General features: G+C 39.3%; 1 protein-coding gene across 14 annotated transcripts in view; it reads right to left on the reverse strand.

Moving 5' to 3' along the window:
- ATXN2 (ataxin 2) overlaps positions 1 to 18,558 on the reverse strand; it is a 146,269-nt gene that overhangs the window by 77,359 nt on the left and 50,352 nt on the right. For 13 of the 14 annotated variants that reach the window (XR_008422119.1, XR_008422118.1, XR_008422115.1 and 10 more), the window contains exons 6-7: positions 2,577 to 2,701; positions 278 to 369 (exon numbers count right to left, since the gene is read on the reverse strand). Coding sequence is in view for 9 of the 14 variants with exons in the window: in XM_053902026.1 (XP_053758001.1) it covers positions 278 to 369; positions 2,577 to 2,701 (217 nt within the window). In the remaining 5 variants the exon portion in view is untranslated. Of the gene's footprint in view, positions 1 to 277; positions 370 to 2,576; positions 2,702 to 6,038; positions 6,079 to 18,558 lie in introns of those variants that run through there. The other variant, XM_053902029.1, reaches the window with a different exon arrangement.

Consider the following 18,558-nt stretch of genomic DNA (forward strand, 5'->3'; position numbering starts at 1 on the left):
TGACTACTGCCCCATAACATCTATACTTGCAAATTCAGAGTTTTTACAGCTTAAAAAAAAAAAAAAAATTATCTAGAGCATAAAATTAGGTTATATGTAAACTAAATGTATTCCGTTTTAATGAGAATTTATCAGCCTAGGTAGTGACAGGATTAATTCTTTCACATAATTATTTAAACTAAAATCCAACAGAAATATTTATTTATTCAACATCCTAACATAAGCTGATGAAAATCAAAGACAAATTCGCTTAAAAAAGTCAATTTTCTAAACTTACGTATATGAAGATAAACTGCTATCATATGTAGACACTACACCATAATTTTCTTCATTATATCGAAACATATCATTGGGATCCCATCCATTAGACTAGAAGAAAATAAAGTTCATTTTTCAAAATGACAAAGTATTTCTCTTCTTTAAGTACAATTAATATCCTGCATTAACACTATCTATCATATATAACAGCAAAATCTAGCTAATTAAAAAACAGGCAAAAACTTCCTTTAAAAACGTTTTAAGAAAAAATTTTTCTTTTATATATCACCCCTTACAAAGTGGCAAATGACTATATAAAACAATTATTTCAGACAATATATGTAAAAGTTTAGAACATTTCAAGTTACTTCATAAAACGTAAGCATTCAGGTCAGAATTCTTTCCCTACTCCTTAACAGCCATCTTTCTATAGGGCAAATACCTGAGACCTTCTTGAGTTGACTGATCATGAGATCTACGAGGGATAAAGGATGCTTTCTGACAGCCAAAAATACTTCCAGAGTTTCGGGGGAAGAAGGGAATAAGCCAAAGCTTTCACTGCTGCATCCGTATTTCAAGGTGTGAGCATGGTACCAGATCCTGGCCATCCCCCCCTTTCCCCTGGGTATGCTCAAAGAGACAGCAGCATGAGAGAGTAAACACACAATCACTGTGCAAAGTCACAAGAGCTGGGTTTTAGAACTGGTCTCAACATTAACAGCTTCTATGGGCCCTGAGCAAAGGGCTCAGTATGCTAACCTGTAACCTCAGTGTAGATAACTCTACACTTCTATGAGGAAACTACCACTGTCAAAAGCTAGCCTGCATTCTTTAATCCGTAAGAATCAACCAACTGGGGGCAGAGGCTGCAAAAATCTTCACTAGTGAATATTAATGCCTAGATAGTCATTTCACTAATGTTGCAACCCCTTCAACGTTTAAAGTCTGAATGGTGTAAAGGGACAAAATAGAGTGCATAATCCTTATCCATCTCAGAAAGAGGACACAGCATTATCCCAGTATTTCTGATGGCAACTTTAATACTAAAGCTTGCCTCTGAAGGCACCCATCAATCTTGGGTCCTTCTGTGCTACTCCAGGCATGACTATTCTGTAATACCACCAATCAAGCAACTGCTTGAGGCTAATGTGTGGGCTGGAGATCAGTTACATATAGAGGCTTTAAAACTGCGTAAGTAGTATATGTTCCATATAAAAAATCTAAACTGTGCAGGAGGATATCCAGTAAATAGTAAAAGTCTTCTGGGGTGCCTAGGTGGCTCAGGTGGTTGAGTGTCCAACTCTTGATTTCAGCTCAGATCATGATCCCATGGTTCATGAGCTTGAGCCCTGTGTCAGGCTCTGCGCTTAAAACTTAAAAAAAAAACAACTATGGGGCACCTGGGTGGCGCAGTCGGTTGAGCGTCCGACTTCAGCTCAGGTCATGATTTCACGGTTTTTGAGTTCGAGCCCCGCGTCAGGCTCTGTGCTGACAGCTTGGAGCCTGGAGCCTACTTCGGATTCTGTGTCTCCCTCTCTCTCTACCCCTCCCCTGCTCACGCTCTGTCTCTCTCTCTCTCTCTCTCTCTCTCAAAAATGAATAAACTTAAAATAAAAAAAAAAAAAATTGGGGCGCCTGGGTGGCTCAGTCAGTTAAGCGGCCGACTTCGGCTCAGGTCATGATCTCGCGGTCCGTGAGATCGAGCCCCGCATCGGGCTCTGTGCTGACAGCTCAGAGCCTGGAGCCTGTTTCAGATTCTGTGTCTCCCTCTCTCTGCCCCTCTCCTGTTCATGCTCTCTCTCTGTCTCAAAAATAAATAAACGTTAAAAAAATAAATAAATAAAAAAAAAAAAACAACAAACTTAAACTCTCAAAAAAAAAGTTAAAGTCTTCTAATCCCAATGTCTATAGGTAACTATGTAAACTCACTACGTATCTCAATAGTGAGTACCTCTTCCTCAGACAAGAAGCCTAAGAGTCATACTTTGACCTCACCTCTAGGTAAAGTCAACAATTAAGACACCCCTTTCTTAGGCTGCCTTCTTCTGTAAAGCTTTCAAAGCAAAACATGCCAGTATTTCCAGTTTCCCATGCTTTCCAATTTAAATTTGTAAGTTGCTTGTTATGATTTACTTTAAAAACATAGGAATAATTCCTAAGTGTGGGGAGAAGTCTCTGTTTAGACAAAAAAACTGCTGCTTTAAATACCTTCGCTACAATGATGACAATATACTTCAATTAAAACTAAATGATAGGAGGTCACACCATATCACATGACATGACCACAGTCTGATACTAAGCAAAAAGATTTTACTTACTACGTCGTTTTCCAAAGCCTCCAGTTCCTCACTGGTAGTGAGTTCACCTGCATCCCAGGGCTCCAGGTCCTTCTCTTTGTGTTCACCATTCACTTTAGCACTGATAGCAGAGTCAGTAAAAGCGTCTGCAAAAGATGGACTTAGTTGAAAGATCATACAGCCAGACAACAGGCTACGCTAATACATACATAAATCATCAACAAAGAGGTATGTGAAAAGTAATTATGAAATAGAAAGAATAGAATTAATGGTATGCTTTCAGAGATGTCATGCTTCTAATACCATCATCTTCAAAAAACTTTCAGTGAAGGTATGTTCCCAAATAATTTTAAGCCATATGAAGTATGTTTTAAGGTATTCACACAAGTCATTATATTAAAAATAATTACTGTACTTTGTGTTTCAGAAGTGATCCAGAAGATCTCTATCAATCCAACCTGAAGTAGGGTTTTTGTTTAATGGATGCATTAATTAGATACAATCTCAGAGCTGCAGCCAAACATATGGAGATATTTTAACTTCTGAATCCAAGTCTACATGCAGAGGGCAATATCCTAACATACTCTCGCCATCAGTAACTGAAGCCAGTCTAAGTGACCAAACCCTTCATAGAATCCATTTTTCCCTGTAACTCTGTTACAAAATTCAGGCCCCACAGTGTCACCTATCCCCAGAAGGTTCAGGTGGCAGGCCTATGTACCTGGACTTCCCACCAACACTTTCTCACTCTTTGTGCTCTCTCCTCCTCTGACTAATGTTAACGAGGAGCACTAGCTTGTGAGAGCATTACTATGCTCAGCTGACAGGAAATATCTAGTAGCTGCTGTCCAGTGAAGAAAATTTTTCTCTAGATAGGTGTTAGGACCAGGTAAGTAAGTCTACTTGGGCAACAATAGTATGGGGAAATGCTTTGAAGATACAGGCTTGCGCTTAAATGGCTGGGCCCACAGGGTTACCACCTAGCACAGGGCTAGGGAATCACACTTTTCTGCTAGAAGATACTAGCTCCCAGTCACTATGCCTTCACCCTTACTATAAGCTGCCACCAAGGAGTGGGAAAAGGAAGTATCAACAGCGGTGTCTCTTAAAAGAGAAAATTCCAGAGGGATTTTTTTTATTTGGTACGATTTCTATAACGGTCATTGGCTCCCCAGTGGGCAAGGTGATTCCAAAGAAATTCGAGCCAGCCAATTTAGGCATGGCACTACAAGCCCAGTGTCACTACTAGCTCTTACCTCCTCTCATCCCAAACTAGGGATGGATGGGTGTGTGTGCGTGCACACCAGGAAATAAAAGCATAACTGCACCTGTGGGCTTAGCTGCCAGCTCTTCCAGCAGCGTAGCTCCTATTACTAGCAATTACAAGAGCTAAGAGCATAACAGGGGGGATCCCAACAACAGCACGCCTTAGCGAGGAGTGGGACAGAGCATCCACCGGAAGATGAGCGCACCTTGGAAAAGCTCTCTAAGAGGGTCTAACAGAATGCTGCTGTCCTCATAATGACACCTTCAGATGGAAGACACTAATGGTCCCAAAAACTTGGCCTTACGTGACATTCACCTGATACGAGCCATATTCTATATCACCTTATGGTTGCACGAATTCTTGGTAAAAATTAATTTTGCCAGTAAAACTTCAAGAGAACGTCAGTCATAACTTCCTGAACTTACTGAAATTCCCTATTTTCTCGCAAAAACAGAACAGAAAACTGTAATACAGGAAAATTCAAGCCAGTCATGTCCTGTTTTGCAGTAAGCAATACGATTATTACGATTATTAACTTATACTGCTGATCCTATTCATGTTTTAATTACACTAGTTTTTTGAAAGGCATCTGCTTCAGTGCATAAAGCATTTACTTACGTGGCAACCCAGAATTGAAGATGATACTCTTTTTATTCAAGAAATTAAAGCTCAAAGCAGCAAGAGATATTTTTACAGAACCACATAAATGGACTTATTCTCACGGAAGTGTGCGTGTGTGTCTGTCAAAGTGTTCAGGAAAGACAAGGACTGAGTCAAGCTGTCCTCAAATTGATAAATGTGTTCTTATCAGTATTATCCTACACAAAACCAAAAGGGACCCAATGTGGAAAAGCAAGCATCTAACACTTCACTGAACCAAGTTTTAATCTGCTGATCACAATTTTAGGCTGTATTAAGAGTCCATTAATAAGTAACCGATTTTTTTCAATACTGTATTGTTATCTTAAATCTTCTGTTTATAATACCGATCTTGTAAAAGGAGTAAACTACTCACATGTTGTTACTTAGCATGACAGTTTTCTTTCAAGGCAGAAAGGGGGAAAAGAAAACACAAAAGTTGTATTTCTCTTAATACTGATATTTCTTGCTTTTAAATCCTTCTCAAAAGAAAGTCCTTTTTTATTTAAGGTTTGTTTATCTGAGACAGAGTGAACCTGTGAGCAGGGCAGGGGCAGGGGAGATCTAGAGAGAGGGAGAGGGAGGGAGAATCCCAAGCAGGCTCCCCACAGTCAGGGCAGATCCCAACATGGGCTCCAACTCATGAATCAGGAGACCATGACATGAGCCAAACTCAAGAGTCGGTAAAGCATCCAACTTCGGCTCAAGTCAAGATCTCATAGTTCATGGGTTCGAGCCCTGCGTCAGGCTCTGTGCAGATAGCTCAAAGCCTAGAGCCTACTTCAGATCCTGTGTCTCCCTCTCCTTCTGCCCCTTCCCTGCTCACACTCGGTCTCTCTCTCTTTCTCTCCCCCACAAAAATAAACATTAAAAAAAAAAAAAAACCCACCCAGGCACCACAGAAAGTCCCTTTTTAAAGACGAGTAAAGAGTTTAGAGAAAGATGTAAAAAAGATGAACAGAAGTAGAGAGCACAAAAATGAAGCTATAGTGTTAGGATACTGGGGAAAACCCTGGTCATAAACACCATATTTCAGGCCAACACTCTATAATTATCAGCTACAAGGAGGCAAGACCTGGATATTTCATTCTACACTGTGAACAATATCTAATACTGTAAATTCTGAAAATTCAATGTTTGGATTGTTTGAGACAGTGCGTGCATGCGTGCACAGCTGCAAGCAGGAAAGGGGCAGAGGGAAAGGGAGAGACAGAATCTCAAGCAGGCTTCACACACAGAGCAGAGCTTGATGGCGGGGCTCAATCTCACGACTGTGAGATCATAACCTGACCCAAAATCAAGAGTCAGACACCTGACTGTGAGCCACTCAGGCGCCCATGTTTGGATTTTTGAAAAAACAATGTTGGTCTTAAATAGTAAAATGTTGTAGCCAGGATTTCTGCAAAGTTTGGAAAATTAATTGTCTATAATCTAATCGCAACTGTGGCAATTTGCATGCAGATTTTTCCAATGTCATGTGAGAGTATGTTAATTTTCCATTACCCTCTATGGTAAGAAACATAAGCATTATAAAAGCAAGATGCAAGAATACAAAGAGGCTGTCAGAAAAATGTTACCTGTTTCTGAAGGAACTACAGGCATAGAAAGAAAAAAAGAAAAACAATAAAAATTATCAGATAAGATAATAAAGGTTTAAATTCTTCATGTACTTCATTCCCTGCCTTATACACATTCAGTTTACCAAAAGCTCTAGACTAGAGGGGAAAAGGGTATACATGTACCTCCCTCTGACACACACACACACACACCCGCAAACCCCTCTATGTTACCCCCACAGCGATGGGCTCTCAAAACCTTCCCTTCTCATTCTGGGCAGAAACCTAGTCACCCTGGGCCAGTGGTGCCACCTGGTGGTAATAATAAAGAAGTGTTTTGGGACGCCTGGGTGGCTCAGTCAGTTAAGCCTCTGACTCCTGGTTTCGGATCAGGTGATGATCTCACGGTTTCCTGAGGTTTCCTGAGTTCAAGTCCCACATCTCTGTGCTGATGGCACAGAGCCTGCTTGGGATTCTCTCTCTCCTTCTCTCTCTGTCCCTCCCCTACTCATGCTGTTTTTGTCTCTCTCAAAAATAAAAATAAACTTTAAAAAATAAATTAAAAAAAAAAAAAGAAAGAAGTGTTTCAACCAAAGCACCACCTCTCTCCTGAGTATCCCTCAGTCCCACACCCAGGAAATACGATATGAGCTCTGCTCCTCAGTTCTTCCTCTTTTACCTCCCAATTATGATTCTGAAAAATCACTCCAAGTTGTCTGAGGCCTTTTTAAAGGATCAGAATAATAGCGAAATAAGTGAAATGCCAGTGACACATTACGAATAAATATAAATTTATTAAAACCACATGATGACATAAAACTAGATTAAATTTAAAAATCATTACCAGACTTAACATCAGTAATAGTCAAATGTGCTTCCAGAAGTCTTTGCCAAAGCCCTAGGCTGCCCATTTCATCTCTCAACTAAATCTGCTTTTTCTCACTGAAGTTCTAGATCAATTTTTTAAAATTTATTCCAATGCTATTGTTCTGTTTTGATCAATTAAGAATACTGTGATTGTTTTTCGAGAACTTTGAAAAAAGTATTCTCACCATATACCATCTGTTATATGTGGACCATTTTACGCAGTGTATCAGTTACAGTGGATGCCATCCTGGAAACTGAGAGGCCATTTATTCATTCTTAACATTTACTGAGTACCTACAGTGTCTTAGTCACTGACTTTGGAGAGGCTAGGGCCTAAGACACAATCCCTGCCTTTTCCTGAAGGAGCTCCCACATGTAGGAGAGTAGTTACAGACATGAAGCAAATCTTTTAGAATCTAATGTAAAAAGTATTAAAATTTAAGTTCTGAGGAATAAAAGGCTGTGGCTTTACAAGTGACAGCTGATCTATGCCTTCAAAAACACAAAGCAGGAATTAAGTAGGGGGAAGTAGAGGGTTAGGTCTAAAATAGACTTGAATATCACTAAGATAAAAATTTTCCAAATTGTACACTAGTCCACAGACCTCCCCAGGGTAGTGGAATTGGAAGCCAGAGGCATATTACCCTTTTTTTACATTCCTCTGTTCTGTATGACTTTTTATACTATAAGCATATACTAAACCACATAATACATAAATAATATTAAAGAACAGTACAAAGAAACAAGATGGGGAATGAAACTGGACCCTAAACAAAAATAACTCAAAATGGATTAGGGATCTAAATGTGGGATCCGAAACCCTAAAAATCCTAGAAGAGGGCACAGGCAATAATTTCTCTGACAATGACAAAAGCAAAATAAACTATTGGGACCACATTAAAATAGCAGAAACAGAATCAAAGGAAACAATCAACAAAACTAAAACAGAACCTACTGAGTAGAAGGTATTTGCAAAAGCCCTATCCAGTAAAAAGTATCCAAAATAGGGGGGCCTGGGTGGCTCAGTTGGTTAAGGGTGCGACTTCGGCTCAGGTCACGATCTTGCAGTTTGTGGGTTTTTTGTTTTTTTTTTTTTTTTTAACGTTTATTTATTTTTGAGACAGAGACAGAGCATGAACGGGGGATGGTCAGAGAGAGGGAGACACAGAATCCGAAACAGGCTCCAGGCTCTGAGCAGTCAGCACAGAGCCCGACGCGGGGCTTGAACTCACGGACCGTGAGATCATGACCTGAGCCGAAGTCGGACGCTTAACTGACTGAGCCACCCAGGCGCCCCCAGTTTGTGGGTTTGAGCCCTGCGTCGGGCTCTGTGCTGACAGCTCAGAGCCTGGAGGCTGCTTCAGATTCTGTGTCTCCCTCTCTCTCTGCCCCTCCCCCTGCTCACACACTGTCTCTCTTAAAAATAAACATTAAAGGGGCGCCTGGGTGGCTCAGTCGGTTAAGCATCCGACTTCAACTCAGGTCATGATCTCACGGTCCGTGAGTTCGAGCCCCGCGTTGGGCTGTGTGCTGACAGCTCAGAGCCTGGAGCCTGCTTCGGATTCTGTGTCTCCCTCTCTCTCTGCCCCTCCCCCGTTCATGCTCTGTCTCTCTCTGTCTCAAAAATAAATAAACGTTAAAAAAAAAATTTTTTTAAATAAACATTTAAAAAAAAATTTTTTTAAGTATCCAAAATAATAAAGAACTTCTACAACTCAACACCAAAAAACAAAACAAAACAAAACAAAAACACAATTAAACAATGGGCAGAGGGGCACCTGGGTGGCTTAGTCAGTTGAGCATCCAAATCTTCACCTCAGCTCAGGTCACAATCCCAGGGTCGTGGGATTGAGCTCTACAGATTCTCTCTCCCCCTCTCTCTGCCCCTCCCCTACTCATCCTCTCTAAAATAAAAAAACAAAATTTTTAAAAAAGGGCAGAAAACATGGACATTTCTCCAAAGACGACATAGAGATAGCCAGACACATGAAAAGATGCTCAACATCACGCATTATCAGGGAAATGCAAATCAAAAACCACAATGAGATATCACCTCATACCTTCAGAATGGCTAAAATTAACACCACAAGAAACAACAAGTGATGGCAAGGATATGAAGAATCCTTGAGCACTTTTTGTTTTTTTAGTAATCCCTACGTGCAAAGTGGGGCTCAAACTCCAGACCCCAAGATCAAAAGTCACATGCTCCACCAACTGAGCCAGCCAGGCACCGTCCCTTTCTTTAAATAAAAAAATAAACAAATAGATAAATAAATAAATTTCTTATTTAAAATCCTTGTGTACTGCTGGGAATCCAAACTGGTGCAGCCACTGTGAAAACCAGTGTGGAGCTTCCCCCAAAACTTTAAAATAAAATTACCATACAATACAGTAATTCCGCTACTGGGTAATTTACTCAAAAGAATATGAAAACACTAAATCAAAAAGATACATGTGCCTGTTTATTGCAGCATTATTTACAATAACCAAATTATGGAAACAGCCCAGTGTCTACTGATACATGAATGGATAAAGAGGTGGTATATACAATGGAATATTATTTAGCCATAAAAAGAACGAATTGCCATTTGCAACAACATGGATGGATCTAGAGAGTATAATGCTGAGTGAAAAAAGTCAGAGAAAGATAAATATCATATGATTTCACCCATACATGGAATTTAAGAAACAAATGAACAAAGAAAAAAAAAAAAAAGAGAGAGAGAAAGACACAAACCAAGAAAAGACTCTTAACTACAGACAACTGATGGTTACTACAAAGGAGGTGGGTCGGGGAGGGTGAATGGGTGAAACGGTGATGGGGATTAAGAGAACATTTACCATGATGAGCAATGAGTAATGTATAGAAGTGCTGAATCACTATATTGTACATGTATATCGAATATAACACTGTATGTTAACCATATTGGAATTAAAGTTTAAAACACAGACACACACACACACACACACACACACACACACACACACACACACACACACAAAACAATCAATCAATAGTAGTGTTCCCTGATTATCCCAAATCTTCAAGTAACAAAAATGATTACACAAAGACTACACATACTAGAGGTTAAAGCATTAGTTATATTTTATAAAATACTGAGGTTTTTATCTACATATATTTCTGCAAAGTATTAAAACAAGATACATGTTAGAAAAGAAAAAAAAAAAAAAACCAGAAACGAGATGGGGATAATGAACACAGTAAGGGGCCAAGATGTGTGCACAGGCACAACAAAATAAGGAGACAAATGGAGGCGTTCTCAGGCAAGAGGGAGAAAAAGGAGTAAGACAGAAATTCAAAGGGGGGTGGGGAGGGCCTAGCTGGCTCAGTCATTAGAGCATGTGATTCTTCATCTTGGGGTCTCCTGAGTTCAAGCCCCATGTTGGGCACACAGCTTACTTAAAAAAATAATAAAATAATAATGAGAGAAATGCAAGGAGATGGGGCACAGGGAACCTTTATCTAGATTAGGGATTCTTAACCTTTCTTTTATCCATGGATCCCCCTTAGCATTTGGGGGGAGCCTATGGATTTAAACGCATAAAATAAATCGGAAATCAAAAGAGATCAAATATAATGAAATGTAGGCATCAAAATCTGAAAATCCAAATCAGTGCAACAGTAATACACATGCTTCTTTATTAATGCATTAATCTGTAAGATCTAACAGCAAATTTAATACTATAATTTTCAAAAGGTGAGGAGCATAACATGTCAAGATATCTACATCTATACAAGTGATATGAAATTAACTGAGTTCTATAAGTGCTAAAGTCACAGATACTGCTAATACTAACGATTTGTTAATGGAAAAGAAATGCTAAATTTCTTTTTTGCTTGATTGTAAGTAATCTCTACACCCCAGGTGGGGCTCGAACTCATGACCCCGAGATCAAGAGTCACATGTTCCACTGACTGAGCCAGCCAGGCACCCAGAAATGCTAAATTTCAATCAGAAACTAGTGAAAACAAAGATGTAATATTTTTTCCCATCCAAGTTTATCAATGCCCTGAATCCTCTCCATGAACCATTTGGGAATCCATGGATCCAGGTTAAGGACTCTGCCTATATGTTCTGAAAAGCAAGAAGAAAGAACATTCTGTGATAGATAAAGGAAATGAGGTGACAGAGTAAGGAATCAAAAAGGGTGATCACAGGGGTGCCTGGGTGGCTCAGTCAGTTAAGCATCCAACTTCGGTTCAAGTCACGATCTCACGGTTTGTGAGTTTGAGCCCCGCATCGGGCTCTGTGCTGACAGCTCGGAGCCTGGAGCCTACTTCGGATTCTGTGTCTCCTTCTCTCTCTGCCCCTCCCCAACTTGTGTTCTATGTCTCTCAAAAAAATAAATAAATAAACGTAAAAAATTTTTTTTTTTAAAAAGGGGGTGATAAAGGTGGCAGAAACAGGTTTAAAAAAAAAAAAAAAAAAAGATGGCCATGGAAAGGTCAGAGTCCTAAAAGGGACAGGAAAAAAGGGAGTAGAAGAGTAAAGATTAAGCTGACCATGATCAGAGCAGACCCTGGGGGGGGGGGGGGGGGGGGGAGGGCACTATGAAAGAAAAGCAGTTACAGATGATGACAAAGTCATGAAAGCAGACGGCTAAAATAAGATAGAAATGAAAGGTACTGAATAACATAGCTTAGAAGACGTAAGTTTACACAGGAATAGTGTTCTGTTCCAAATGACCAACCTGAGAATTAATTCTTACAACATCTACCATTGCAAAAACATCTGAAGGTATCAGGGTCCCAGCCACAAAACCATGGGAAACTTGAATGCATTTCAAAGGTTTATACTCTTCTGTTCTAAACACCAATCGGCTACAGTTATAAAATACACCAGACAACAGCACTTGCCCACTAAAAAATGCAGCACCAGATACGTTCCATTATGAATGACCACAACTATTTCCTAATTTTAATTCTGGGCATATCAAACAGAACTATTTAATATTTAAAATGCTAACGGGTGCATGAGTCAGTTTAGAGTCCAACTCTTGGTTTCAGCTCAGGTCATGACCTCACGGTTCTTGAGTTCGAGCCCAGCATCAGGCTCTGCACTGACAGTGTAGATGGACCCTACTTGGGATTCTCTCACCCCACCTCTCTCTCTGCCCTTTCCCTGCTCTCTTTCAAAATAAGTAATTATGTTTTTTACATGCTATAAGTAGTTTATCTGATATACCACGGAGATGACATTGTATTACCACAAAATTCAAGTCTTTGAGGTTAGATAGATCCATAGAAAGTCAGCCCCAAAGTTTTTTCTTTACCTGGAAAATTTGGGAGAGACAACAAACTGGGAAGAGCTAATACAAATTATTAAAAATAAAATATACCTCATCCTGACTTCAGACATGGCAGGGTCAGGACAAGAAACAAGGATCTCTCTCTGCAATGCACATACCACCCCCCACCCCCCGCCCCGAAAGAAGCAACAAAGCCATCTCTACTTGTATCTTCTTGTGCCAGCAGCTGAAATTCTCAACCAAACACCTGTCTTTCAAAGTCTTTTGTGGAGAGATGCCCGAGTGGCTCAAGTCAGTTAAGCATCCAACTTTGGCTCAGGTCATAATCTCAAGGTTTGAGGGTTCAAGCCCTGCGTTGGGCTCTATGCTGACAGCTGGGAGCCAAAAGCCTGCTTTGGATTCCGTGTCTCCTTCTCTCTCTCTGCTCTTCCCCCACTCGTGCTCGGTCTCTGTCGTTCTCAAAAATGAATAAATACAAAAAAAAATTTTTAGGGGTGTCTGGGTGGCTCCATCAGCTGAGCGTCTGACTTCAGCTCAGATCATCACTCATGAGTTCGAGCCCCACATCAGGCTCTCTGCTGTCAGCATGGAACCCGCTTCGGTTTCCTGTCTCCCTCTCTCTGCCCCTCCCCAGCTCATGCTTTCTCTCTGTCTCAAAAATAAATAAAACATCTTTAAAAACAAAATTTTAAGAGGTAAAAAAAAAAAAAAAAAAAAAGTGTTTTCTGTATGGATGTCTAGCTGGCTCAGTAAGTGGAGCATATGACTTCTCAATCTTGGGGCTCTGAGCTTATGCACCATGTTGGGTATAGAGATTACTTAAAAATAAAATCTTAATTTAAAAAAAGTCTTGTTTAATAAAATAAAATACAAAAGTGGCAAAACTGTGACTTTCCAGTAGACGGAGAGGCTAACATAAGGAAGAACACACTGGTCCACAGTCACGTGACACCCAACAACATTGTTACAGGATAGGACACACCAACACAACAAAATTAACAGAAGGCCAACCACTTGTATCCCTAAATCTTATACAAAATTTTAAGTCACTTAAAAATAATTTCCTACTATAATAGAAAAGGATGTCATTTTTTCAAACAGAGAAGAACCAATTAATCCTATCTTTGCCTCTAGGGCACTGAGCAAGGAAAATGAGTTTTGTGACCCACAAGCAGAAAGGGGGGTGTTTTTACCCTGGTTAGCACAAAAATAAAAATAAATGATTCTCTAAGGTATGGTATCTTTTAATCTTACGGTTTCAAACAAGTTGATTTGATACTACTCTTCACAAATGAATACATTGTACACACTGATATAAATCCAAATACATATGCATTTCTAACACACACAATACGAAAGGCAAATTAATTATTTTAAAGTAACTTCAAATAGACTGTATGTATGTATGTTTTAATACTTAACTCCCTTACCTGTGTTTCTGTCTTTTCTCACTTGTGTAAGAATCATTTGGGCCTTATGTTAAAGTTAACACTTAGGATTTTGTTTTTTATATTTTAAAAGAAAATTAAAATGCCTAGAAGGATATTAAGATTGCCTAGAAGCAATCTTCTATAAGAAAAATATAATCTGGATATGTCATGTTGTAGGAAAGCCATTTTTAGAATGGCTAGAAACAACTGCTTTCTTGAGTTTCCTGAAAATCAGTGGTAATTCCAGTTTCTAATAGTCTTATGGCAATATGTCTAAGTAAGGAAAAAACAAAACTAGCTTTCCTCTGATTTGAATGTAGTAAGTATAATAAAATTTTTTAAATATCAATTGGGAAATAAATATATGTTGGGAACCACCTTCTATCTGTACAACATAATGCTAGCCACCATGGGGAGTACACATCCCTAGTTCTATAAACTATGTTTCTAAACTGCAGAAAATTATAATGCATTAGGAGAAAAAAGATGTCACACACAGAGTATAGGAATGCTGAGTATTCGGTACATGAGGTAAACAACTGGCTCTCCAACTTTGTTCCATGAACCTTATGATTTCTTACGGGTACCTCAACAGACAAAAGGAAAGCTGGATAAGTCAAGGTTCTAGGACACCACTCCCTTCCCAACTTTCCTCTCACCACTACTTTGTTGTAAACATGTTCAACGTGACATTTCATTGGAGGCAGGGGAAAACAAACTACTGTGCTATAAATAAAACAGTAAATTTTAGTAGTCAGGGGCACCTGGGTGGCTCAGTTGGTTTAGCATCTGACTCTCAGTTTCCCCTCAGGTTGTGAATCCAAGGTTGTGGGGCTGAGCCAGGCGACAGGCTCCGCATTGAGTATGGAGGCTGCTTAGGATTATCTCTCTCTCTCTCTCTCTCTCCCCGCTCCCCTCTGTCCCTTTCCACCTGCTCTCTCTCTCTCTTACACTAAGATAAAAAAAGAAGGGGCACTTGAGCGGCTCAGTCGGTTAAACGTCCAACTTCGGCTCAGGTCATGATCTCACAGTTCGTGAGTTTGAGCCCCGCATTAGGTTCTGGGCTGACAGTTCAGAGCCTGGAGCCTGCTTCAGATTCTGTGTCTCCCTCTGTCTGCCCCTCCATTGCTTGCACGCTGTCTCTTGCACTGTCTCAAAAATAAATAAATATTTTTTAAAATTTTTTTTAATAAAAAAAGAAAAAGAAAAAAGAGAAGTTCCCCTGGGAAGGGCCCTGAATGTTAAGGTACAGCATCTCAACTTTATTTTGTAAGCAACAGGGGATACTGTAGATTTTTAAGAAATGAAAATAAAAGCAATGCTTAAGAATTTCTGTGTGCTAATGTCCAAGACTGACTGGAAGTGACAGGATCTGGAAGGAAGTTAACTAGGAAATTACAGTAATGTTTGGATACAAACTATCCAGGGAAACAGAGAGGAAGAAAAGAATGAGGATGTGACATTATCAAGGAAAAGTTTACAAAGCAAGGTAAAAGGAAGAAAACAGTAACTTTCTTCCCAAACATAAGCCAAAATAGTCCTTGTGTCTGTTATTTCACTACAAGCAGTTCAAGAAAAAGGATGGATGAAAAAGATGGGACTACTTTGGAAGTGTACTATGAGCTAAAAGGGTAAATCCAGTTCAGCTTACATAGTCTCTAAGACTCAATCTAGACTAGATATTTTAGGTTGTCCACTCTTACTTATCATTTGCTTCAAAGGAAAGAAAGTTTTGGCTTTTATCTCCAAAAGTTGTTTTATAAAATACTGTTACTTTGAAACACAACAAATATCTGACCCTCTAAAATATTAACTACAAAGTTGTTTTGGTTATTGCAGACAAGGAATTTTACAAAGCAGACGTGCATAAATGGCATAATCAGTGGAAAATTAATAAATAAGCAATACAGAAGCAGAACAGACAAGCTCAAACAAACAAACATTACTCTCACTTAAAGCTCAAAATTTAGTGTCTATCCTACTAAGAGTCAAAAGAAAGATTTACATTAGGTATAAAGACTGTAAAACAATACTGCTCTAATCTGAAAACGAGAAACAATTTTTAAATTCCATTTACAATAACAAATTCCATTTTGGATTTTTTTTTAATGTTTATATTTGAGAGACAGATACAGAGTATGAGCAGGGGAGGGGCAGAGAAAGAGGGGGACACAGAATTTGAAGCAAGCTCCAGGTTCTGAGCTGCCAGCACAGAACTCGAACCCACAAACTGTGAGATCATGACCTGAGCTGAAGTTGAAGGCCTCACTGACTGAGCCACCCAGCCGCCCCCATTTCGGGTATTTTTTATCCAAAAAAATAGAATACTTAGCAATAAAGCTATCAAGAGAAGTGTGAACCTTGTACACTGGTAACTACAAAACGTTTCTGAAGAAAATTAAAGATGACCTAAGTAAATGGAAAGATGTATTATGTGCTTCGACTAGAAGATTTATGGTAACATATCCCAAAATTATCTCTAGATTCAATGCAATCCCTATTAAAAATCCCGGCTGTCATTTTGCAGAAATTGACAAGATGATCCTAAAATCACATGGAAATGCAAGGGACTCAGAACAGCCAATCTTGAAAAAAAACATACTTGGAAGATTGACACTTGAATTCAAAACTTACTCAAAGGTACGGTAATCAAAACAGTATAATACTGGCATAAGGACAGATAATACAAATCTATGGGATATCACTGAGAGTCCAGAAGTGAATCTTTACATTTATAATCAATGTAACTTCAACAACAAAGGTGCCAAGACAGTTCAATGGGAAAAAGAACAGTCTTTTCAAAATACTGTACTTGGATATGCACATGTAAAAAACCATGAAGCTGGAGCCCTACCTCAGACTTCATGTAAAAATTAACTCAAAATGGATCAGACACCTAAATATGAGAGCTAAAACTATAAAAATCTTACAGGAAAGCAGAGGAACAAATCTTCATAATCTCGGAGTAAGCAACTTGCTTAGATAGGACACAAAAAGCACAAACAACAACAAAGAAAACAAAGATAAACTGGACTTCATCCAAACCGAAACCTTCTGTGCTTTAAAGGACACCAGCAAAAAAGTGAAAAGACAACCCGCATAATGGGGGAAAACATATCATGTCTGATAAGGGGATGAATGGTATCCAGAATATTTAAGGAATTCTTACAACTTAGTAATAAAAGATAATCTAATTTAAAGTGTGGGCAAAGATCTGTATAGACCTTCTTCCAAAGGAGATTATACACTTTCGATAAGCACATGAAAAGATTCACATCATTAATCACTACAGAAATGCAAACCAAAACCACGTGAGATACTACTTCACAACCACCCACCAGGATAGCTATAATAAAAAAGACAGACAACTGCTGATGAAGGGATAGAAAAACTGGAGCCCTCATACTGCTGATGGGATGGTAAAATGACACAGCCACTCTCAAAAACCATCCCAGCAGTTCCCTTAAAAGGTTAAACTTTGAGTTCTCACATATGTCCGAGCAATTCCACCCCTAAGTATATGCTCAAAAGAAATGAAAACAAAATATCCACACAAAAATCAGAACATCAATGATCCCAGCAGAATTATTCATGACAATCAAAAAGTAGAAATAAATAAAATGTCCATCAACTGATAAATGCGTAACTAAAATGTAGTATACCCAGAATGGACCTAAAAAGCATTACACTAAGTAAAATAAATCAGAGAAAAACAAGTACCATATGATTTCACTTCCATGTGGAGTATAAAAGACAAAACAAATGAACAAACACAAACAAAATAAAAACGGGGCGGGGCGGGGGGGCCTGGGTGGCGTAGTCGGTTAAGCGTCCAACTCTTGATCTCGGCTCAGGTCATGGTCTCACAGTTCTTGAGTTCAAGCCCCACATCGGGCTCTGCACTGGTATTGCAGAGCCTGCTTGGGATTCTGCCTCTACTTCTCTCTGACCCTCCTCCACTTGTGCTCTCTCTCTCTCTCTCTCTCAAAAAATAAACTTTAAATTTTTTTTTTCAAAAAAAACCCCAAAAAACGGGCACCTGGGTGGCTCAGTCAGTTGAGCATCCAACTTCAGCTCAGGTCATGACTGTACAGTTCATGGGTTCGAGCCCTGCGTCAGGCTCCGCGCTGACAGCTGACAGCTCAGAGCCTGGAGCCTGCTTTGGATTCTGTGTCTCCCTCTCCTTCTGCCCCTCCCTCCCTCTCTCTCTCTCTCCCAAAAATAAGTAAACATTAAAAAAAGGGTTTTTTTTTGTTTTGTTTTGTTTTTTTTTAAACAAAAAACAGAAAGCTAAACACAGAGAACAAACTGGTGGTTGACAGTGGGGAGGTAAGGAAAGCACACAATAGATAAAGGGGATTAAGAGTCTCAAACTTCAAGTTATAAAAGAAGTCACAGAGATGAGAAGTACAGCATAGGGAATATAGTCAATAATATTGTAACAATGTATGAGGACAGATGGTGACTACACGATACCTGTCATGGCAAGCACTGGGTAATGTACACAAGTGTTGAAATCAATGTGAGGTACTTGAAATTGATATAACATCGTATGTTATTTATATGCCAATAAAAATGTAGTATACCCATACAATGGATTATTATTTGGCAATGAAAAGATTCACTGATACGTGGATGGATGAACCTTAAACACATATACTAAGTGAAACAAGCCTGTCACAAAAGGCCACATACTGTATGACTCTATCTTTTTAAAATTTTTTATGTTTATTTATTTATTTTGAGAGCGAGCGAGAGAGCACAAGCAGGGGAGGGGCAGAGAGAGGAGAAAGAGAATCTCAAGCAGGTTCTGCACGGTCAGCACAGAGCCCAATGTTGGGCTTGAACTCACGAACCATGAGATCATGAACGGAGCTGAAACCAAGAGACGGAGGCTTAACAGACTGAGCCACCCAGGTGCCCCTTTCTCTGATTCTATTACTATGCAATATCCACAATGGGCAAACCCACAA

Source organism: Panthera pardus, unplaced genomic scaffold (genome assembly GCF_024362965.1).
Source record: "Panthera pardus isolate Hobbes unplaced genomic scaffold, ASM2436296v1 HiC_scaffold_15, whole genome shotgun sequence".
Lineage (NCBI taxonomy): Eukaryota > Metazoa > Chordata > Mammalia > Carnivora > Felidae > Panthera > Panthera pardus.